The sequence below is a fragment of the Pituophis catenifer genome, unplaced genomic scaffold (genome assembly GCF_029215685.1).
Source record: "Pituophis catenifer annectens isolate HBS135680 unplaced genomic scaffold, rPitCat1.0.hap2 SCAF_2, whole genome shotgun sequence".
NCBI classification, from domain to species: domain Eukaryota; kingdom Metazoa; phylum Chordata; class Lepidosauria; order Squamata; family Colubridae; genus Pituophis; species Pituophis catenifer.
Genome location: NW_027256882.1, coordinates 276,229,682 through 276,253,543, shown reverse-complemented (window position 1 = coordinate 276,253,543; position 23,862 = coordinate 276,229,682). Strand labels below are relative to the sequence as shown.

Sequence of the window (23,862 nt, the reverse complement as noted above, 5' to 3'; positions counted from 1 at the left end):
TTCTATTCTATTCTATTCTATTCTATTCTATTCTATTCTATTTAGATATATACAAGTAGGCACATTCTAGCCAACCAACCAGCTCTCCACCAGAATGATTGGACTTCTTTTCAAATGAATGAGTGGGTCTCCATTCCAGTCTATTAGGACTGAAGCCTCAGACCATTATAATTAATAAGAGAGTTTAATAAATAAACTCTCATTTAGTAGCTTAATAAATAAAATATTGTTTAAAACAATTGGTTGTTTGCATAGATGTTCTCCTCCCAAATATGTTTCACTGTTTCACATATATTTAAGACAAAGGATGTTTATGACAGAAAATTCATTAAAAAATGCTGTCCTATTACACAAACATTATATGATGTTTAGAGAAAAAATTTCTAGAATGCTGTTAGAAAGCTCAAAAAGAGAGGACAAAGGTCTTTATTAAATGAAAGCTTTTTGTTCCTGTTCTTGAGCAGCTCCCAGATGTTTCAATGAGGCTGATGCCAAAGAACGTTCCAGAAGATTGTCTCCAATTTGATCAGACCAAAATGAATCAGATGTGCATGCACAGAGAATGAAAAGGAAGTTAAACTTTAGCACTGGAACACAATTCCCTTTATCTCATTTGTGCAGCGTTTCTCAAAGTAAAACAAACGGACACAAAGTTCAGTTGCATTACACTCAGCATAAATGGAGAAAAAATTACAACATGCCAAGATAGTGAAGGTTGTAATGCAATGCACACTTTACATGGGAGGACATTTGCAGTGACTTCAGCTTTTTATAAGTTGACATATAACAGTTGTAAAATGAAGGTGCAAATTAAATACAAATGAGGTAAGATTTGTTGGAATTATTTGGATGAGAACATGATGGGAATGGATATCAAACCTGCAGATGTCACAAAATTGGTGGGATAATTAATACTCTAGAACAGGGGTCTCCAATCTTGGCAACTTTAAGCCTGGAGGACCTCCAGGCTTAAAGTTGCCAAGGTTGGAGACCCCTGCTCCAGAAGACAGAAATAAAATTCAAAATTCATAGTAGGTTTGCAAAATGGGTGTGAACAATAGAAAGAAATTTGACAGACAAAAATCAAATGCACATGTAGAAGGAGGGATATGTGGACTGGCAACAGTACTTGTTAAAAAAAATCCTGAAGTTGTAGTTGATTATAAGGTGAATGTTGTCGGCAGCATTGTAGCTGCAAACAAGGCAAATGTAGTTACGTTATATCACCATAATACACTAATTGATACATTTTATTCTGCTTTGGTCAAATCCTACTCAAGTTCTGGGTGCCAACATATCTTAAGGATTCAACAGTCTGGAACAGTTTCAAAGAAGGACAAAGAGAGGGAAGGAATTTTTTTTTTAAAATTTGATTTATATGCCGCCCTTCTCCGGAGACTCAGGGCGGCTTACAATGTGTTAAGCAATAGCCTTCATACTTTTGTATATTTTTACAAAATCAGCTTATTGCCCCCACAACTGGGTCCTCAATTTACCTACCTTAGAAAGGATGGAAGGCTGAGTCAACCTTGAGCCTGGTGAGATTCCAACCTGCAGTAATTGCAGGCAGTTGGTCTTAATAACAGGGTGCTTTAGACCACTGTATTACCAAGGCTCTTTGAGAAATTTGAGAAAACTGAAGAGAGAGTGACAATCAAATGACATCTCTCTACATCTCCACTTGAGAGTCAGAGAATTAGGAAATGAAAGATCATCTTCCCATCCTGATCATAGTTATATTGATTTTATTGTTGTTGTTATTAGTCACATAGTCAGCCAGGTGTTTAGACTGGATTTGATTTTTTTAACCACCTATCAAGTCCTTTCCAAGGACCTGGGATAGGCTGTTGTTTGATGGTATTAAAGCAGGGGTGTCAAACTCATGGCCCGCAGGCCGGATGCATCACATGTTGGGCATACCCACCCCCAGTTTAGCGAAGGGGGGAAAAGTCATGATACGTCACGTGACAACAACATGGCGCCACAAGTTTGACACCCCTGATCCACACAGAGCCTTGGTAGTACAGTGGTTTAATGCACCCTGTTATTAACACAGCTGCCTGCAATTTCTGCAGGTTCGAATCTTACCAGGCTCAAGGTTGACTCAGCCTTCCATCCTTTCTAAGGTAGGTGAAATGAGGACCCAGATTGTGGGGGCAATAAGCTGACTTTGTATAAATATACAAAAGTATGAAGGCTATTGCTTAACGCATTGTAAGCCGCCCTGAGTCTCCGGAGAAGGGCAGCATATAAATCTAATTAAAAAAAAAAACAAAACAAAAAAAAAAACAGTCCATCGTCAGGAGATGTAAGCTCTTTCCAAGTAAAGCCACCATTTTCAATTGACTGGTGGTGATTTCGTCAATGCCAGTGTTGTTATTATTAATACTATTATTCTATGCACATCCTGTTGCAAGGTACTTCAACACTGCTCTTTTGATGCTCTTCTAATTGTTTAAGCTTTCTGTTGTGGTCCCACTAAATCCAGGGTATCAGATCAGGGAAGACAGTACTAATGCATCTTGCGCAGTGGTGGGTTGCCCGCAGTTCGGTCCGGTTCTTGCGAACCGGCAGTAAAACCGGTGGGAGGCTCCACCCTCCCACCCAGATGTCATTGTGGTCGATCTGCACATGAGCAGAAGCGCGCAAGCACGCAATCTCATTGCAAACCAGTAGTAAAGGTAAGTAGAACCCCCCCCCTGATCTTGCGGCAAGGAAGAAGAAGGTTTAATTGCATTGCTCTCTGGAAATGCTCATTCTGCTAGGAAAACTGGGGCCAATATCACAGGGAAACATTTCAACATATGAGGTTTTGCAAGTATTTCCTTCAAGCACCACAACCTAAGTATTTCCTCAGTTTCCTCGTTCTTCGTGCACATATAAAAGTCATTGCATAATCATAATTTAAGCTATTAAATTGCACAATGGGTTTAGTGTGATTGTTTGATTGATGGTCACATTGTCCATAAGACACCTTCACTATAAACACTTGTAAGAAGGTATTACACCACAGAGGGCTGGATTTTGGAGCAAAGTTTAATTGGAACCACAGTATAAATTCTCCCTGTAAGTGTTCTGAATGTTAGGCTTCACCAGGGGTGAAATCCAGCAGGTTCTGGAGAACCGGTAGCAGAAATTTTGAGTAGTTCGGAGAACCAACAAATGCCACCTCTGGCTGGCCCCAGAATGGGATGGAAATGGAGATTTTGCAATATCCTTCCCCCAGGAGTGGGGAGGGAATGGGGATTTTGCAGTATCTTTGCCCAGGAGTGCGGAGGGAATGGGGATTTTGCAGTATTTTCCCCCAGGAGTAGGGACAGAATGGGGATTTTGCAGTATCTTCACCCAGGAGTGGGGAGGGAATGGGGATTTTGCAGTATCTTCGTCCAGGAGTGGGGAGGGAATGGGGATTTTGCAGTATCTTCCCCCAGCAGTAAGGATGGAATGGAGATTTTGCAGTATCCTTCCCCTGCCACCCCCACAAGCCACACCCACAGAACCAGTAGTAAAAAAATTTGAATTTCACCCCATTTGGGAAAGTTCACAAGAAATTAAGGAACTATAGATAGAAAGGATTTATTGAAGGTAACAGGAAGCCACAACCCAATTTCATCAATTACAACAATTCAATAATATATCTTACATAATGAAATAATGTTCATCCCTCTTTTGTTTTGTTTTCCTTTCCGCCTATGTGATGGATGACTTGGTACAACTTTCTGGGCTTCCTTCTGCCCTTTGCAGCCATCCCATTTCCTATCATAATCTTTTCTCCTCCATTTTTGTTAAATAGTATCCAGTGAGCAGTCAATTATATTTATACGTCAGCAATTTTGCTATCCGTAAGAACTATTTATAACAGGCAATACTCAATGCCTAGAACAGATCGATATAGCCATAAGTGCATAATGGATTCTAATAGAAATGACCTTTAAAATAAATTCAGGGTAATTAAAAAGTTATTAACCTGAACATTGCACTTTAAAAAAAAAAGCAAACTTCTGAGTATGGTGCATGAAAGCAAAAAAGCAGATACTGAAGTTATGGAATCTCTTAGAAAAGTCCTGATTTAACAGAGATTAACAATCTAAATATTACTGGTAATCTAATCTCAGTTATTTTGCCAAGAGAATTTAAAGAATTTAAAGTAATTTTGTTATATAGAAAACCCAATTATTGAACGGTAAGAAATTCCAGGGTTTAGCACACATCCAAGTCAGGTTTCTTTTACAAAGGGATCCTTGGAAATGTTATGCCATATATATCTGTTATATATCTGTTTATAGGTACAGCAGCTGTGCATAGTGGAGGCCAAAAACCGGGTGTTAAGGCATGTGGCTATCATAGGTGCTCAAGAATCCGATTTCTAGAGATAGGAGAACTCCAACGATACTTTAAGGCTTAATGAGACTTTTTCATTTGCATGGGTACATGCCAGAGGTGGGTTTCAGCAGGATCTGACCAGTTCTGGTCAGATAGCATCTCTGACTGGCCCTGCCCCCATCTATTCTCTGTCTCCCGAGTCCCAGCTGATAGGGAAGAAATGGGGATTTTCATTTTTTTTTTCATTTATTCGAATTTCTATACCGCCCTTCTCCTTTCGGACTCAGGGCGGTGAACAGCCAGATAAAAAACATCTATACAAACATCACAGTTAAAAAATAAAGTTAAAATAATTTATAAATTTGGCCCATAATTTAAAACTTGTCAATTAAAACAAATATTAAAATTTTTAAAACTAACCCTAAAATCAGGACAGACCGGCTAGCTGAAAAAAATAAGTTTTTAGGGCCCGACGAAAAATCCGGAGGTCGGAGATCACTCGTATCTCTGGGGGTAGATTGTTCCATAGGGTAGGTGCCACCACAGAGAAGGCTCTCCTCCTGGGGGTCGTCAGCCGGCATTGTCTGGCCGACGGCACCCTGAGGAGGCCCTCTCTGTGGGAGCGAACCGGCCGGTGGGAGGCTATTGGTGGCAGAAGGCGGTCCCGTAAGTACCCTGGCCCTAAGCCATGGAGCGCTTTAAAGGTGATCACCAACACCTTGAAGCGCACCCGGAAGTCCACCAGAAGCCAATGCAGCTCGCGCAGGAGAGGAGTCACATGGGAGCGCCCCGTCGCTCCCATAATCCCCCGCGCAGCCGCATTCTGCACCAGTTGGAGCCTCCGGGTGTACCCCAAGGGGAGCCCCATGTAGAGAGCATTACAATAGTCCAGACGAGAAGTGACGAGTGCTTGAGTGACCATTCGTAGGGAGTCCCGGTCCAGAAAGGGGCGCAACTGGTGTATCAGGCAAACCTGACAAAAAGCCCCCCTGGCCACGGCTGTCATATGCCCTTCTAAAGACAGCCGCGCATCCAGGAGGACACCCAAGTGGCGGGCCCTCTCCGTGGGGGCCAATGATTCGCCCTCAATAACCAGCGATGGCATCAGCTGGCTATACCGGGACGCCGGCAGCCACAGCCACTCGGTCTTGGAAGGGTTGAGTCGAAGCCTGTTTCTCCCCATCCAGACCCACACGGCCTCCAGGCACTGGGACATCACTTCCAAGGCATCATTGGGATGGTCTGGGGTGGAAATGTACAGCTGAGTATCATCAGCGTACTGATGGAACTCCACCCCAAAACCACGGATGATCTCACCCAGCGGCTTCACATAAATGTTGAACAGGAGGGGCGAGAGGACCGACCCTTGCGGCACCCCACAAACAAGGCGCCTTGGGGTCGACCGCTGCCCCCCTGTCAACACAGATTGCGACTGGTCGGAGAGATAGGAGGAGAACCACCGCAGAACGGTGCCCCCCACTCCCACTCCCCCCACTTATTTTGCAGTAAACGTCCCCTGGAGTGGGGTGGGAATGGAGATTTTACAGTACCCTTCCCCTGCTATGCCCACCAAGCCACGCCCACCAAGCCACACCACGCCCACCAAGCCATACCCACAGAATCAGTAGTAAAAAAAATTTGAAACCCACCACTGGTACATGCCAATGTCTAATCAATACCGAGGGACTAGCCTAAGTTCTCAAAAGTGGAATTCTTGCTTGAGCAACTGCTCCAGAAAAATATTGTGAAAAGAGTTGGAAGTTCTTTTCTCTGCAACCATGAAAGGAAACTCCCCCTTCATCCTATCTTCTGGTTCTTTAGAATTCCTGCCCAACTCCTAACCCTATTATTCAGTGTTCTATGTTGGTATGTTCCCACTATCTTCCCAACTGTCCTAGCATGGCTGACTCAGGAATTCTGGGAGTTGAAATCCACAGGTTGTAAAGTTGCCCTAGTTCTGTGATGGCGGATCTATGGCACGCGTGCTAGAGGTGGCACGCAGAGCCTTCTCTGTGGGCACACGCGCTGTCACCAGCTGCTCTTATGATTTCCGGCATGTGCATGCATGCCAGCCAGCTGGTCTTCGCATGTGGCGGAGTGCTGGAAACCCAAAGATCAGCTGGCTGGTGTGCATGCGTGCGCTGGCCACCTGGTCTTTGGGTTTCCAGAGCTTGCACGGGCCCTTGCCACCTGGTCTTCATGTGCGCCAGAGTGCTGGAAACCCAGAAACCCAAAGACCAGCATGTGCACTGGCCACTTGGTCTTTGGGCTTCTGGCGCTTGGGTGCGTGCGAAGACCAGCGGAAACCCGAAGACCAGGGGGTCAGCACGCACATGCACGCCAGCCAGCTGGTCTTCGGGTGTCCGGCAGTCTGGCGTACGCATGTTCCAGTTTGGGCTCTCGGTGCCGAAAAAGTTCGCCATCACCGTCCTAGTTACTCACTCCTTTCTTAGATGGTACGGTTGCCATTCCCTTGCTCAGCAACTGGTTGGAGGAAAAGTACTTTCCCCTTTTTCTAGCAAAAGACTCCAAAATGGCCACAACCACCTAGCTACCATTGCTTTGCTCCCTTACCCTCCCTATGGACTAGCTGGAGGGATCAGAGTAGGGGGTGGGGGCAGCAGTGAGAATGCTCACATAGTTGTGGACTAGTGCTGCAGAAGGTATGAGAAATGAAGCTGCTGGCTCCTGTGGAAGGCCCTGGAGATTGGAAGGGTAAACCCTTAACTGTTTCTGGAGGTGGAGAAAGAGTCAGAACCTCTCTCAAAACTATAGTGAGATTATTTGCAAATTACTGTGCTGAATGTTCATATCAATATAACACAAGTGTTTGCCTATCAGTTTGGAGGTACCAGAGCAAACCAGTCCAACAGGTTTGCCCAATGTTAAGAAGTTCCTATTCTGTCCAGTTACTAAATCTGGAGTGTTATTTCCCTTCCCACCTCCTGCCTGTCTTTTTCTTGTGGTAAATCTCTCTCTCTCTCTCTCTCTCTCTCTCTCTCTCTCTCTCTCTCTCTCTCTCTCTCTGTGTGTGTGTGTGTGTGTCTGTGTGTTTATCTGTCTCTCTGTAGGTACGTGTATATGTTATATTTAAGAATAATGCAGACAATCCCATAACAATTCCTTTTCCAATTTTACTCTGCCATCTTGTGAACCTCATGTTTTAGATGTGTGAGTTTTTAACCTTTTAAACATGCGCTTTCTCCTCCTTAAACATTATATTATCCAACCAGATTTGCAAACTAAGCAGCAGCAGAAATATTTTTGCCAATTCTTCCTGCAGTGAACTTAGCCTGCTATATTCTGGGAAAGTAAATATTGAATTATAATTGGCATGAACCAGAGTTTATGTCAACCTCATGAAAGCTTTTTTTTTTTTTACCTGATCTATTGTTGCTCCCTGGAGATTTTTTTTCATTCTCTTCATCATCACTGTCACAAGATATTGGCTGAACATCTAGCTTGTATTCCACTTGATTTACACCACATTCCTGCTTTGTAAAGTTTCTCAGAGCAACCAGACGGTGATGGATGGCTGCATAGAGGGATTCAATGTCCTTTGTGCTGGCCTATGTGATAGACAGAAAGCATGGATCCATGAGGTGTTGTATTCCAGAGCACCAATGAAAAGGTGAATAAGCAACAACAACAACAACAAAAAGAACCATCTAGCACAGGGGTCTGCAACCTTAAATACTCAAAGAGCCATTTGGACCTGTTTCCCACAGAAAAGAAAACACCGGGAGCCACAAAACCTGGGTAGGCGTGGCCAACTCGATGTCACTCACTTCCACCAGTCACATGAAACCCCCCCCCACTAGCCACGCCTATCCAGCCAGTCATTAAGGCAGAGAACCAGTTGTTAAAAAACACCGGGAACCACACAATTCTTTTGACATATCTCTCTCCCCCCTCCCTCCCTCCCTCTCTCTCTGTATCTTTCTGTCTCTGCCCTGGCCGCTTCTCCATCCCCTGCCATCGCCCTTACCTTCTCAGGCCAGGCGAGGAGTGACTGGGAGGAAAGGGCAAGGGGTGGGGCCAGTCAATGGTGGGATCACTTGACAGGGAGCCACAGCAGAGCGCCCAAAGAGCCGCATGTGGCTCTGGAGCCACAGATTACTGACCCCTGATCTAGCAAGAAGAGAAAGTGACTGACTCCTGAATGATTCAGAGACTTTTAAGCAGCAAACTTGTAATGCTTTACAAGATCAAAAAAATTTAAAAATTATAGAGGAGACCCCCAAAAGAGCTTTAGTTTGTATGGATGACTCTATTAAAAATTAAAATTGATGCATTTGCTGCTACTACTGTGCCTCATAACTGTTTGATGGGATTCTAATATTGTATTACTTCTCAATAGAGGCTGGCAAACAAATTTGATTTTGCAGGCCCTTGAGAGGGCCACTTTTTAAGAAAAACTAACTTAGAACAACACAGCAAAACATTCCTTAGGTAGTGTTAACCAGCTCTTAGCCCAACAGATTATTTTAAAGGAAAGACTCTATTATTAATTTATGTATTTTGTATACTAATTACCACTATTCAGGTTTTCCACAAAGCAGTTTTATGATATACAAACTGAGCAACAAGTAAGACATCTAAAAATGTCACTGGGGTTTTACATATATTCTTATTTGTGTGTCTTATTGCTTCTTAAGTGAAGGCATCTGTACCTCCTTGCCAATATTTCTCTGTCCAAAAAAAAGGAAGGTCAGGAATATCTTGGAATAGCGTGCAAAGGAATGCTGCAGAATATTGATAAAAATTCAGGAAATACCTTCTGGTTCAACTAATAGTTTTTTAAAAAATGCCTTGAAAATCAAAGTGTAAATCAATTAAAATGGAAAACTTAAACTTCTTATCCTTTTCTAGGATCACATAATGTAGAATAGAATAGAATAGAATAGAATAGAATAGAATAGAATAGAATAGAATAGAATAGAATAGAATAGAATAGAATTCTTTATTGGCCAAGGGTGATTGGACACACAAGGAATTTGTCTTTGGTGCATATGCTCTCAGTGTACATAAAAAGACAAGATACACTCATCAAGAATCATAAGGTACAACACTTAATGATAGTCACAGGGTACAAATAAGCAATAAAATCATACTAGGAAACAATATAAATTGTAAGGATATAGCAACAAGTTACAGTCATACAGTCATAAGTGGGAGGAGATGGGTGATAGGAACAATGAGAAGATTAATAGTAATAGTAATGCAGACAGTGAATAGCTTGACAGTGTTGAGGGTTGATATAGTTTGACAGTGTTGATAATCAAAATAGTTTGACAGTGTTGATAATCAACATTATCAATGTTGATAATGTAGCATTATCATCACCACCACCCATCCAATGAATATCTCAGACCTTTATTTTCCAACAATTCAGATTTAATCCCAGAGTCTAGGAACCATGGGATTCGTATTCTTACTTGTATTAGGAAAACTTTGACGGATCCGTCCTCCAGATCTGTTGCTGTGATGCACGCACTCTTCCGGTTTGCTCTTTCTATCACCATCTGAGTCCACAGCTTGGTGTTAAGAATAAGCCTCATGCTTCCTTGATTTCTCATGACTGCAAGCACGAGAAACAATATCAAAAAAAGTAGGTGAGGAAATTGAAACACGTCAAACCTGAAGCAGATTTTTCCTAGCAATTTTGGGAATTTCCATTACTCATTCTCATGGGATGCTAAAGGGCTTCCGTTTTTTTCCAAAGGGAGAGACAAAGAAGATTTTCTATAAGAATCTGGATTTAGCAGCCTCCAAAGTAGTTGCAGAAAATATATCTTTCTTATGTATAGTATACAGTAGTGGCCAAAATTGTGGAAACCTTTTGGGAAAAGTGTATTTTCTAAAACTAGCTAATCACACCACTTTTTTTTGGAGTAGTACCATAAAATTTTATATCAATGGAAAGATAATTTAATCAAGAATGTAATGCAAGAACTTTTATGAAGAATTTTCTATTAGAGTAGCAGTTACAGTATAAAGAAGAAAAGTGAAACACATAGAAAAAACGATATACAAAAATTATCACCATAGAAAAAACGAGATATACAAAAATGATCCCGTCAGTTAATACTTAGTTGGGTAACCATTAGCATGAATTACGGCCTTAAAACGTCTTCCCATGGAGTGAACCAAGACTTTTAATTCTGTAGTTGTTATAATGTGAAACCAAGATTGAATTATTGCTTCTATTAACTGGGTTTTATTGCTGGGTCGCTTCTGACTAACAAGTTTCTTTAGTCGGCTCCATAGATTTTCAATTGGGTTAAGGTCTGGGATATTCCCAGGCCATTCCAGCAGTGGAATATGATTATCTTGAAACTCCCCCCCAAAAAAGTGGTGTTATTAGTCATCAAACCAGTGGTGAAATCTAAAATTTGTTACTACCAGTTCTGTGGGCGTGGCTTGGTGGGGGGATAATGTGATTGGGTGGGCGAGGTTGTAAAAAAATGCTTTCAAAAGGCTCTGACAATCCCAGCTGAGTTGCCTGATTGGCAGAGGTTTTTTTCTTTTAAAAGCCTCTGCCGATCAGGCAACTCAGCTGGGATCGTCAGAGGCTTTTAACAGCATTTGTTTTATAACCTTTTCGGCCGAAGGGGTTGTAAAAAAATGTTTTTAAAAGAAAAAAAGCCTTTGCCGATCAGGCAACTCAGCTTGGATCGTCAGAGGCTTTTAAAAGAAAAAAAAGCCTCTGCCGATCAGGCAACTCAGCTGGGATCATCGGAGGCTTTTAAAAGCATTTTTTCTATAACCTCTGAAGAGGTTGTAGAAAAAATGCTTTTAAAAGCCTTTGACGATCCCAGCTGAGCCGCACAATCATCAGAGGCTTTTTTTTTTACTTTTAAAAGCATTTTTTTGGCCGAAGAGGTTGTAGAAAAAATGCTTTTAAACATTTTAAAAAAAAGCCTCTGATGATTGTGTGGCTCAGCTGGGCAATGGGGGAGGGTGGGGCAGGGATTTTTGCTAACGGCTCTCCGAACCACCTGCCTCCATCGCTACGGGATTGGGCGATCCGGTCCGAACCGGGAGCATTTCACCCCTGCATCAAACCTCAAAAATACACTTTTCCCAAAAGGTTTCCACAATTTTGGCCACTACTGAATGTGTACATAACTGCATTGACCAGTCACAGCAGCATAGCAATTGCAATTGCAATTGCACTCATATAGTGCTTCATAGTGCTTTACAACACATTCTAAATCTAAGTGGTTTACAGTTATTTGTTTGGTGGATTGGCTCATTTGCCCTCCTTTTTCTTGACTTGGCCAGTGATTCTCTACAAACTTGGCAAACCATTTTAATTGTAAAATAAACCTGAAAAATATAACAATCCAGATCCAAGCCAGATGGGTTTGGATCTGGATTGTATGGTGAGAAGGATTAAGAGATGGAAAACTAATAACAACAGAACAGAATAACAGAGTTGGAAGGGACTTTGGAGGTCTTCTAGTTCAACCCACGGCTCAAGCAGGAAACCCTATATATTATTTTAGACAAATGGTTGTCCAGTCTCTTGTTAAAAACTTCCCTAGGAAGGAAGGGCTCCCTAATGCTCAAGTTAGGACTTCCAAAAGGCTACTGTTTGAAGTCGACAATCTTGACTTTTTAGTCTTTGCACTCGTCTTCAGAACTATGGTTTGAATCCTATACAAACTGAGTAATTAATACACATTTATTTATTTATTTTATTTATTTATTTGTTAGATTTTTATACCGCCCCCTCTCCCGAAGGACTCGGGGCGGTGCACAGCCAAAGTTAAAAACATACAATATAAACTATTAAAATACGTTTAAAACAGAATTAAATCTAAAATGGCTCCCCAATTTAAAATGCCTTACCCATACCCCTATAAATAAGACGAATTTAAAATTTAAAAATTTAAAATTTCCACATTTAAAAAGGGGGAAGATTTAGGCCAGGCCAGCTTGATAAAATAGAAAAGTCTTAAGCGCGCGGCGGAAGGTGCGCAGATCCGGGATCCTACGTATCTCCGGGGGGAGCTCGTTCCAAATCGTAGGTGCCCCCACAGAGAAGGCTCTCCCCCTAGGGGCCGACAGCCGACATTGTTTGGCCGACGGCACCCGGAGGAGCCCCTCTCTATGGGAGCGTACTGGCCGGTGGGAGGCTATTGGTGGTAGCAGGCGGTCCCGTAAATAACCAGGTCCTAAGCCATGGAGCGCTTTAAAGGTGATAACCAGAACCTTGAAGCGCACTCGGAAGACCACCGGGAGCCAGTGCAGCTCGCGCAGGAGAGGTGTCACATGGGAACTCCATGTCGCTCCCATCACCACCCGCGCGGCCGCACTCTGCGCCAGTTGGAGCCTCCGAGTGCACCTCAAGGGGAGCCCCATGTAGAGAGCGTTGCAGTAATCCAGACGAGAAGTAACGAGGGCATGAGTGACTGTGTGTAGGGAGTCCCGATTTGATTAATTGTCAAATCTTTTTCATGTGAAAGCCCTGCTAAAATGTTTACGTAAAGATTAAAATATTTACTCTTGGTGATACGTTTTTGCAAATGGGTTGCAAGTGGATTGTATGTGCACATCCTTTTAATAAGTGAGTTTATTACTTATTAGTAAACTCATTTATTAGTGAGTTTATTATAAATGAGTACATGGGAGACCTCCAGAGAGTACCAAACTGTAAGATAGATTGAGAAGTCAAAACAAATCCTAAAGAAAAGCAGTGATAAACCAAAATTGGTCTTGTTGCCAGAAAAAAACTATATAGTTGTATCAATATGATTCCTAGGAATTCTTTATTCCTAGGAATCATATATATATGATATATATACTGTATATAAGCCTTACATTTATATATATAGAATTTCAAAATTAATTTTTACCCAGTCTTGACTGAAGCATTCCATGCTGATTGCTGGAGGTATCATTAAGTCTCAAACAGCCACTGCCTCTTTCAGTCCAGCATAATAGAGCTTTATTAAATAAAAAAAGCCTGCAGTTGATCTAAGACAGAAGAAATCATCATCATTATCATTATTTCTATGATAGCAAATGTTGAATAACAATGGTCAACTGGCTTGTAGGCTATTTCTATAGTTGCTATCAATTAAAAGAAAGAAAACTGACAACTAAATGATCTTAACTGAATACTGCACACTAACATTTAAAAAGAAGGGGAAAATAGAATTTCTTGTCAGAAATTGAAATAGATAATCTCTTCTTAGAGGAAGATGGTTATTAGTGAACTTGCAAAATTCTCATCTCCTTGTTCTTATGGCAAGACTAGAAAAATCCTGCTGTACGAGTAATTTTCATTTTTTTTTTAAAAAAAGGATTTCTTTTCTAAGAGCATGTTTACTTAGCAAGCATGACTGATTATGCTAATCCAGTGTGTGAAAAAGCAGATTTCACTATGCAGATCACTAGCTGAATGATAAATTATAGCCAGATTGAAGTTCATATGCAGATTCAGCTAAGAGGGTTTCTGCACGTATCCAGCCTAAGTCTAGTAAAAATCAGTGACTCTGTCTACTGTCAAAAGGTTGAGGGGGCAGCCCCTTTCCTGCTGACTCAGACAATTGGTCAACATAACATTTGATCTTTGACAAAAGCTTCCAACCTGGGCAGTTCTAATTGCTGCACTTGTAGACAACTGGATTAGTTTTATGATTTAGACAACTACAAAAGGATTTACATGGATAATGAAAATACGTTTCCTGAACATTATCTTGCCCAGCATTGAAGTAATTGCTTTATTTCCACCTGATTTTTCTAAAACAACAACACACGTACAAGACAGAAACATGTGAAGATATAATTAGGTATAGGTAAAGGTAAAGGTTCCCCTTGCACATATGTACTAGTTGTTCCTGACTCTAGGGGGCGGTGCTCATCTCTGTTTCAAAACCGAAGAGCCAGCGCTGTCCGAAGATGTCTCTGTGGTCATGTGGCCGGCATGACTAAATGCCAAAGGTGCACGGAACGCTGTTACCTTCCCACCAAAGGTGGTCCCTATTTTTCTACTTGCATTTTTAACATGCTTTCGAACTGCTAGGTTGGCAGAAGCTGGGACAAGTAACGGGAGCTCACCCTGTTACGCGGCACTAGGGATTCGAACCGCTGAACTGCCAACCTTTCGATTGACAAGCTCAGCATCTTAGCCACTGAGCCACTGTGTCCCCCTCAGAAGATATAATTGATATATAATAATATAATAAATATAATAAGATATAATTGGTCTTGTGTAATTTAGGACCCAAAATGAATTGGAGTGGCTTTGATGCTTTTTAGTGCTCATGGCTGTATTTCCATTTTCTTTGTGACTAGTTTGATAACTCCTGAGAAACTGTTCTGGAATTCAGATGACTGTGAAAACTGATAGTTACAATTAAATAACTTTTGAGGAAGCTATGTTTAAGAAAAAGAACAGATGACATATACATATATGGAGATTCTCAGTCATCCAGGTCATGGTTGTCCCAAAGGTGCTTTTTCAAGAGGCAATTGGATTTTCTGGTTTTTCTTTGAAGACGTTTCGCTTCTCATCCAAGAAGCTTCTTCAGCTTTGAATTCAGCCCTTCCGTTCTCCACCATCCAGTCAGAGCTGAAGAAGCTTCTTGGATGAGAAGCAAAATGTCTTCAAAGAAAAACCAGAAAATCCAGTTGCCTCTTGAAAAAGCACCTTTGGGACAGATGACAGATATGTTGCATACCAACTATTGTTAGTTCTCAATTTACAACCCAACTGAGCCCTGGATTTTGAACATAAGACATTGCAGTTGTAAGTTGAGTCACCATGTGACTGGACTCAATTTTTACAACAGTTCTTAAAATAGTCATCAAGCAATTCAGTAAGCACATTGCATGATCATAAATCTGAATCTAGCTTAACCAATGGGTGTTGTTGGCCAGTGTTTGCCAAAAAATGGCAAAAAGAGTTGTAAAACATGATCGTGTGACTGAGAGACGCTGCAATCAGTCACAAATACAAACCAATTGCTAAATATCCAAAATATAATCATGTCACTATTTATTTATTTATTTATTTTTTTCCATTTCTATACCGCCCTTCTCCAATTAGGACTCAGGGCGGTGAACAGCCAAAGTAAAAAAAACAGAACATACAAAATTTAAAAAACAGTTTAAAATAATTAAATATTTTGGCCGTAAATTAAAACAATCCGATTTAAAATCAATTTAAAATTTAACTCAAGCCAGCCCAGCTAGTTGAAATAAATAGGTTTTCAGGGCCCGACGGAAAATCCGGAGGTCTATTATTGTACGTATCTCTGGGGGGAGGTTGTTCCAGAGGGTGGGCGCCGCCACAGAGAAGGCTCTCCCCCTGGGGGTTGCCAGCCGACATTGTCTGGCGGACGGCACCCGGAGGAGGCCCACTCTGTGTGAGCGTACTGGCCGGTGGGAGGCTATTGGTGGCAGAAGGCGGTCTCGTAGATACCCCGGCCCTAAGCCATGGAGCGCTTTAAAGGTGGTCACCAGGAAGACCACCGGGAGCCAGTGCAGCTCGCGCAGGAGAGGTGTCACATGGGAGCGCCTCGTCGCCCCCATAATCCCCCGCGCGGCCGCGTTCTGGACCAGCTGGAGCCTCCGGGTGCACCTCAGGGGGAGCCCCATGTAGAGAGCGTTGCAGTAGTCCACTATGGGGATGGTACAGCAGTTGTAGGTTTGAAGACAGGATGTAAATAACTTTTTTTGAGTCCGTTGCAACTGTGAATAACTGTGAATAACCAATAAGCAACTACAGTAGTTATAAGTTGAGGATTACCTGTGGTTACCAAATGAACTAAAATAAATTGCTGACACTAAAATGAGATAATATTCCTCATTCAGTAACTGCCTTCAATTCAAAAAAAAATCAGCAGCAGGCCTAACTCCCATTGACATATCTGTTACAAAAACCATAAAGCTACTGTGTTAAATCAGTACATGAACAACTGTTCAGAGGGAGATATTATGGGAGCGACCCAGCGCACCCTTGTAACACCTCTCCTGCACGAGCTGCACTGGCTCCCGGTGGTCTTCCGGGTGCAAGTCAAGGTGTTGGTCACCATCTTTAAAGCGCTCCATGGCTTAGGACCTGGGTATGTACGAGATCGCCTTCTGCCAATGATAGCCTCCCACCGGCCAATACGCTCCCACAGAGAGGGTCTCCTCAGGGTGCCGTCGGTCAAACAATGTCGACTGGCGACACCCAGGGGGAGAGCCTTCTCTGTGGGGGCACCTGCCCTCTGGAATGAATTGCCCCCGGAGATGCACACGATCCCCGACCTACGTACCTTTTGCTGTGCCCTTAAGACTCTATTGTTTCAACAGGCTGGGCTGGCTTAGAAAATGAATTTTAATTGGGTGTTTGTAGTTTTTAATATAAGGGCCAAATTTCTAATATATTTTAAACTGTTTTTAAATTTTATAGGTATACGTGGTTTTAATATGGCTGTACACCGCCCTGAGTCCTTTGGGAGGAGGACGGTATAAAAATTCAATTAATAAATAAATAATAAATAAATAGATATACCTGCAATACGTTGTGTTCCTCTTCTTCTCCTGTTGTAATTTCTATTTCCTCCAATAAATATCTTTGTGCTGTTTTGCTAGACAGGTAAGCAGCAGCTGATTCTGCTAGCGTTGAACCCTTAGCAAAATGAGGTGCTATTTCACAAGAAAATAAGGAAGAGAAAATGAAATTGCTATGGGAGGAAGGTCTTACAACAGTATTGAATATTATAGATATTAAATACATTATCTCTAAATTGACTTCAATTCAAAATGAGCTATTATTAACATGGAATTAGACACCTCTGTGGCAATGAAGCTGGTGAGATTGGATGGATTAATTGGTCTCTCTCTCCCTCTCTCTCTCTCTCTCTCTCTCTCTCTCTCTCTCTCTCTCCCTCCCTCCCTCCCTCCCTCTCTCTCTCTCAGGGGTGAAATTCACTTACCTTCCCTACTGGTTCGCAAATGTGTGCGCATCCACACATGCGCAAAGCCTTCTGCGCATGCACAAAGCCTTCTGCACATGGGCAGAGGCTGAAAATCATCACAAAAAAGAGACATATGACATCTGCACTGGTGGGCGGGGCTTCGCACAGTCGGCCCTACCATATTGCACGATCCGGAAAGAACCAACTGAATTTCACCCCTGATATACAGTGTGTGTGTGTGTGTGTGTGTGTGTGTGTGTGTGTGTATCTGTTTTCTTTTATTTTCGTAGGCCTTTATGTGTATTTCTCTTTAGCCAGGTTCTTCCTACGTAAACCAAGATTTTTATGCAGCCCTAGTTCAGTGAAATCACAATCCACTAGTTTCTAGGTTTTTTTTTTTCCTTCAGGCAGCCAGCAAGCACCCTGTCCTTGGTCTCCCAATGGGCAGCAGGGTGCTTGCTGGTTGCCTGAAGGAAAAAAAAAACCTAGAAACTAGTGGATTGTGATTTCACTGAACTAGGGCTGCATAAAAATCTTGGTTTACGTAGGAAGAACCTGGCTAAAGAGAAATACATATATATATATGTGTGTGTGTGTGTGTGTGTGTGTGTGTGTTTATGTATGTATGTACACACACATATGTGTGTGTGTGTGTATATATATATATATATATATATATATATATATATATATATATGTGCATATGTATACACACACATACATACATATATAATACATATATACAGATAGTCCTTGACTTACAGCCATTCATTTAGTGACCGTTTGAAATTACTAAGGCAGTGAAAAAAGTGACTTATGACTGTTTTTCACACTTACGACTGTTGTAGCATCTTGATGCTCATGTGATCAAAATTCAGAGGGTTGGCAACTGGCTCATATTTATGACCGTTGCAGTGTCCCAGGGGTTATGTGACCACCTTCTGTGACCTTCTGACAAGCAAAGTCAATGGGAAAGCCAGATTCACTTAACAACCAGGTTACTAACGTAGTAACTGCAGTGATTCACTTAACAACCGTGGCAAGAAAGATCGTAAAATGGGGCAAAATTCACTGAACAAACGTCTCACTTAGCAACAGAAATTTTGGGCTCAATTGTGGTCGAAAGTCGAGGACTACCTGTACATACATAGGTTGGACATCCTGTGTGAGAGGATATGAGGATTCCTGCCTTGGGCAAAGGGTTGAACTGGAAGACCTCCAAGGTCCTTTTTAGCCTTATGAGTCTATAAAGTTTCAACTATATTTTTTGTACAGGTTGTGCCTCCAGAACATGATCACACAGTTGCAGACAGTATTTTATCTTTTTTGATATAACCTGTGAACATCTCTAGCTGGGAAATAAATTACAAAATACTCTTTGAGTGGGATGGGTGGTTCAGAAATGTGAAAAGTAAATACCGTATTTTTCGGTGCATAAGACACACTTCCCTTCCCCCAAAAGTGGGTGGAAATGTCTGTGCATCTTATAGAGCGAATGTTGCCACAGCCCCACCCACCCGCTGGCCCCCACCCTTCGGCCTCCCAGGAATTTACCTCCTTGCAGCAAACAGCAAACAGCAAACAGCCTGGTCAGCTTCGGCACAGCCTGATTTAGCACGAGCAGCTGATAGGTGGTTGGATCTGCCTCCCGGAATACCACCTATTAGCTGTTCCAGGTTGCGGGGATCACCACTGGCCATTGCCGCCGTTGCCACCCATCGCCGCCACCTGGAATGGGCTGAAAATGGGGTGCACGGAAGCTGAAAACAGGGCACGCAGAGGTGGTGATAGGCAGCAGTGGCGATGGGCGGCAGCGGTGCCAATGGGTGGTAGCGATCCCCGCAGCCTGGAACAGCTGATAGGCGGTATTCCAGGAGGCAAATCCAATCGCCAATCAGCTGCTCGTGCTAAATCAGGTTGTGCTGAAGCTGACCAGGCTGTTTGCTGTTTGCTGTTTGCTGCAAGGAGGCAAATTGCTGAGAGGGCAGGCAGAGGCAGAGGCAGATTTTTTTTTCTTGTTTTCCTCCTCAAAAGCTAGGTGCGTCTTAAGTCTGGAGCATCTTATAGTCCGAAAAATATGCTAAATTAGAGAGGAATACATAAGGCTAGAAAGACGAAGTAGTCTGATATGATATATGACATGTTCCTTTCTGTCTTTGCCTTAAACCAGCCATCCCCATTCTGGACTCTTGTAGATGTAACTCCCATCACCATCTGGGAGAGAGAGAGAGGCATTTTTGCAGGGGATTATGGAACTGTCAACTTGTTCTGGTTGGGGAAGGCCCAATTCTCAGTGCTTAATACAATAACCACATACACAATGTCATGAAAGGGCAATATCAATTTTATGCCATTGTTTTCTAAGAAACAACACCTACTTGCCCATGGGGGAATGGTATGGAAATCTGGGGCACAGATGAGCTCGTTTTCACTGATATCCTTTGACTGCAATTCTGGGGATTTCTCAGGTTTCTAGAAAAATAGGAGAAAAATCTGATTTGAATTAATAGAATTAGGTCTGGAAAGATAACAAAAATACTGTGAGCGGACTTTTAAACATGTGAAAGGCATTGTAAATGTACACAGTGGCATAGGCTAAGCTCGGCTCGGCTAAAATAGCATTAGGTAATCTGTGGTTCAGTATGTGAGAGAACTCAGACATTGTGTTAAATAATGTGCAGGAGGACATCATTATTAGTCTATAATATAATTTATTTGTTTTGGAACAGCAGGTTATGTGAATACATGACTGCGGTTTGTTTAACCTGTTCTTAAAATTCAGTCTGTTGCATGAACTAAGGCAGTAAGTGGCAATCCCATGATTTCTCATACAATAGTGAGAAATGGGTACATTCCTATCCTGTCTTTAATAAAGCAAGTTAATGTGATTTTATTTTTACAAATATCTTGCTATCTTATATAAGTCAAGTGGAAATCTTCTTTCAAAAATTAAATTTGATCCAGATTTTATCCACAGTAAATAGATTCTGGTGCCCTTTGACTCTAAATTTATTATTTATTTTGCTTATTAGAATTAAATATACCGTATTTTTCAGAGTAGAAGACACACTTTCCCCCCCTAAAAGGGGGTGAAAATTTGGGTGCGTCTTATGCACTGAATGTAGCCCCTCCCACCCACTGGCCCACACTGAATGGTGTGTCATTCCCATTTCCTGCAGATCTGTTTGTTGGAAACACTAATTGAATTGCACTGACTTTTCAGCGCCTAATGGGATCTACTGACCACAAGGGGGCAATAGAGTGTAGATAAAAAGTTAAGGAAGTGTCCTATGCCCCTTTCCATCCCTTTGTTTTTCTCAGATATTTCATTACCAAAACTGGATAAGATCATCACTGCATTGTACAATGATAATGTTACCTAGTTTGGGTAATGAAATGTCTGCGAGAAAACAACCAAGTTTAGAGAGCACCAAGGACCCCTCATTTCAACCCTGAGCTACAAGTATTCTCTTCTATCGGTATCACTAAGGATTGCCCAGGTCTTGGGGATCTTGCAATCAGCCACAGAACATTTCAACTCCAAACAATGTTGAAGATATGATTTGTTTAATAGCAACAGATGTAAAGAAAATAGCAGGTGAAATATATAATGGGTGGGATTGGGCTATTACCTGCTGATTGGTGCAGCCGAAATGATTATTCAGAAATTTTTGAAATAAATATAAATTTTATTATTGGATCAAATGCTGTTTAGATAGTATACTAGAATAAAATGATTTTTTGTAGCCTAGGAAAGAGCCAAACTCATAAGCAGTCAGTTTCAAAATGATAATTTATTGTCATTAAGAGTATTGCAAATATTATGAAATATATGTCTGAAATGACTGGACTGAGAAAAATCTCTCTTTAACTGTTATTTCCTGATTATCTAGATTTGAATTTAACAATGGGAAATGCAAATGACTATACCCTTCAAGCTTAAATTCATTAATAAATTCATTGGTATTAAAGCATTCATTAATACTTACCAAAACTCTTTCTACTATATTTTCTCCAAATACAAAATTAGAATGCTCACTTTCTGAGACAGTTCTGTCTTTGGTTAATCGATTGCTTGAATAAAAAAAAAGGAATATGTATTTGTTTACTTACTTAATTACAAAAATATGTACATTGCTCTAAACCAAACAAGGCTCTAAATGGCTTATAAAATATTATGAACAGTGATGATACATGAGAGGCTGAGATAGACAAATAGACAGTCAGACATCAGCGACTGTTCCTCCCAGGGTTATTTTTGACCCCATTTCAACCTGCACATTCTGTTTTGTAACTCTGAGCTGCCATACTGATTTATAGTAAGACCAGTTTATTCTATCCTTTACTTTGTTACTATTATGACCTAACTTTGAAAAGAGCTTTCCTTCCTTCCTTCCTTCCTTCCTTCCTTCCTTCCTTCCTTCCTTCCTTCCTTCCTTCCTTCCTTCCTTCCTTCCTTCCTTCCTCCCTCCCTCCCTCCCTCCCTCCCTCCCTCCCTCCCTCCCTTCTTCATGAAAAAAGCTTGTAAAATTCTCTCTATAATAATTCTATTAACTATCCAAGACTTGACCTTTGTTCTTTATGGTGGCATCCTTCTCAAATTTCCTTGTCTCTACTTCAAAATCTGAAAGTACGCCCCACTTTTTCAGGTTGCAAAGCGGCAACCCCAAATTATAATTCAAAATAATTAAAAAGGTTGACCAAATGACTGAATCTTTCTTTCTTTCAATCATCATCATTTAAATAGATTTCAATTTCAATTTCAAGAGCCTTGGTGGCACAGCAGACTAAAGTGCTGTTAAGTAGCACCAGCTGCCTGCAATTATTGCAAGTTCAAATCTCACCAGACTCAAGGTTGACTCAGCTTTCCATCCTTTCAAGGTAGGTAAAATGAGGACCCGGATTGGGGGGCAATAAGCTGACTTTGTATGAAAAAGAACACCGCTTGGGGGGGGGGGCGAAAGTCCTACTAAGCAGGTATATACAAAAGTATGAAGGCTATTGCTTAACGCATTGTAAGCCACCCTGAGTCTCCGGAGAAGGGCGGCATATAAATCGAACCAATAAATAAATAAATAAACTTACTGCGTTGTGCTAGAGCTTGAAATCTGTAATGGGTGAGGAAGCTTTTGGGAGATATAGGCATCTTCAGACATCTAAAAATAATTCATTAAATCAAATTTCTTTCACGTGCACTCTAAAACACACAGATTGTGATAACCTCCCCGTCTGTTTTATTTTACCCACTACAACATTAGCTTCCAGAAGTAAGAAACCTGTATTGTTAAGTTCCCAAATTTGCCCTTTTCATAGGAACTATTTCTCCCAAAAAACAGAAAAAACAATTTTGTTGGATTTGGCTAACACATTTGCCTAAAGAAGGCTTTGAAACATCCCAAAGGTGCTTTTCAACAGGCAGCTGGACTTCCTTGGTTTTTTTCCCCTTGAAAATGTTTTGCTTCTCATCCAAGAAGCAAAACTTTTTCAAGGGGAAAAAAACCAAGTCCAGCTGCTTATTGAAAAGCATCTTTAGAATATTTCAAAGCTTTCTCACATGAACTGAACTTCATGGCTGCAACAATAAGAACACGTACTCTTGATGGTGCATTATATTTTACCTGATTGTCTGTTTCATGATTCTCCTCCAGAAGATTTTCACCAGTTTTCTTCTTTTCTATTCTATATGTAGTCACCTGTGGCGGCTGCAGTCTGGCAGGCCTTAAAACCTCTCTTCGTCTGTTGCTTGTTGGAAGATCTTGAAAAATAAAATATAAAAAAGAAATTTAATTCATCTATTCTTTCCTGATGACAATCTTCTTATATTTGGGTTTCTTAAAAGTTGCTCTTCCAAGTGAAAAAATAGAATTTTGTGATTGCTATAGCGCCTGGATATCTCTATTATTATTCTTCCTCAGGGACCATGGCAGCTAGATTTTCCTCAGGTTTAGCAAATATTTCACAGTTCTCATTTTCCCTGCACCATTTTAAATCTTTCATCTTTGAAGATATAGATAGTTGGATAGAAGTGATATACCTGCTTAAATCAAGTCTTATGACTCGCGTCCATATGGATGTTTAAGCACTGAACTTTCATGCATCGTGTATCAGAATTGCCTGCCTGCCATACAGTCTATAAGGCTCGCACGCAAGGACACAGTTCTTGATAAGCTAGTTTTATGACAGATATCCGAAAAGCTATAATTGGAATAGAAAACCAACAACGGAAAGCTCTAAAACTGAAATCATACCCAGAACAATCACAAGGTTGAAATCTTACTGTACATCCCTTTCTTCTGATGGCTTATGACAAATGAAGAGCTGGTTGTTCCTCTATAGGAAGAGTGACTGACAGCAGCATTCACCATAGCAACAAAATGTTCCTTCTGATAAATCACTGCATCTCAAACCTTTTATACATGTGTTGTGCAGTAGGCCTATGACTGTAATTGAAACCACAATTTTGGTCATAAGTCGTGGTGTGCAGAGGTGGGTTTTACATAATTTTACCAACAGTTCGCCACGTACCGAAAATGTGAGCGCTTGCGTGCACGCCTTCCGCACACGCGTCCAACCTTTCACGCATGTGCTTTTCTCTCACGCGCAGCTTGTATGCGTGCAT

General features: G+C 41.4%; 1 protein-coding gene across 1 annotated transcript in view; it reads right to left on the bottom strand.

Annotated features, from left to right (window-relative positions):
• Window positions 1–6,909: 6,909 nt before the first annotated feature.
• Window positions 6,910–23,862, bottom strand: part of RANBP3L (RAN binding protein 3 like) — a 43,232-nt gene continuing 26,279 nt past the window's right edge. The window contains exons 7-15 of the mRNA XM_070934564.1: window positions 22,862–22,998; window positions 22,329–22,399; window positions 21,233–21,317; window positions 19,622–19,715; window positions 16,838–16,971; window positions 13,188–13,308; window positions 9,762–9,904; window positions 7,706–7,892; window positions 6,910–6,977 (exon numbers count right to left, since the gene is read on the bottom strand). Of these exons, the coding sequence (XP_070790665.1) occupies window positions 6,910–6,977; window positions 7,706–7,892; window positions 9,762–9,904; window positions 13,188–13,308; window positions 16,838–16,971; window positions 19,622–19,715; window positions 21,233–21,317; window positions 22,329–22,399; window positions 22,862–22,998 (1,040 nt within the window). The remainder of the gene's footprint in view (window positions 6,978–7,705; window positions 7,893–9,761; window positions 9,905–13,187; window positions 13,309–16,837; window positions 16,972–19,621; window positions 19,716–21,232; window positions 21,318–22,328; window positions 22,400–22,861; window positions 22,999–23,862) is intronic.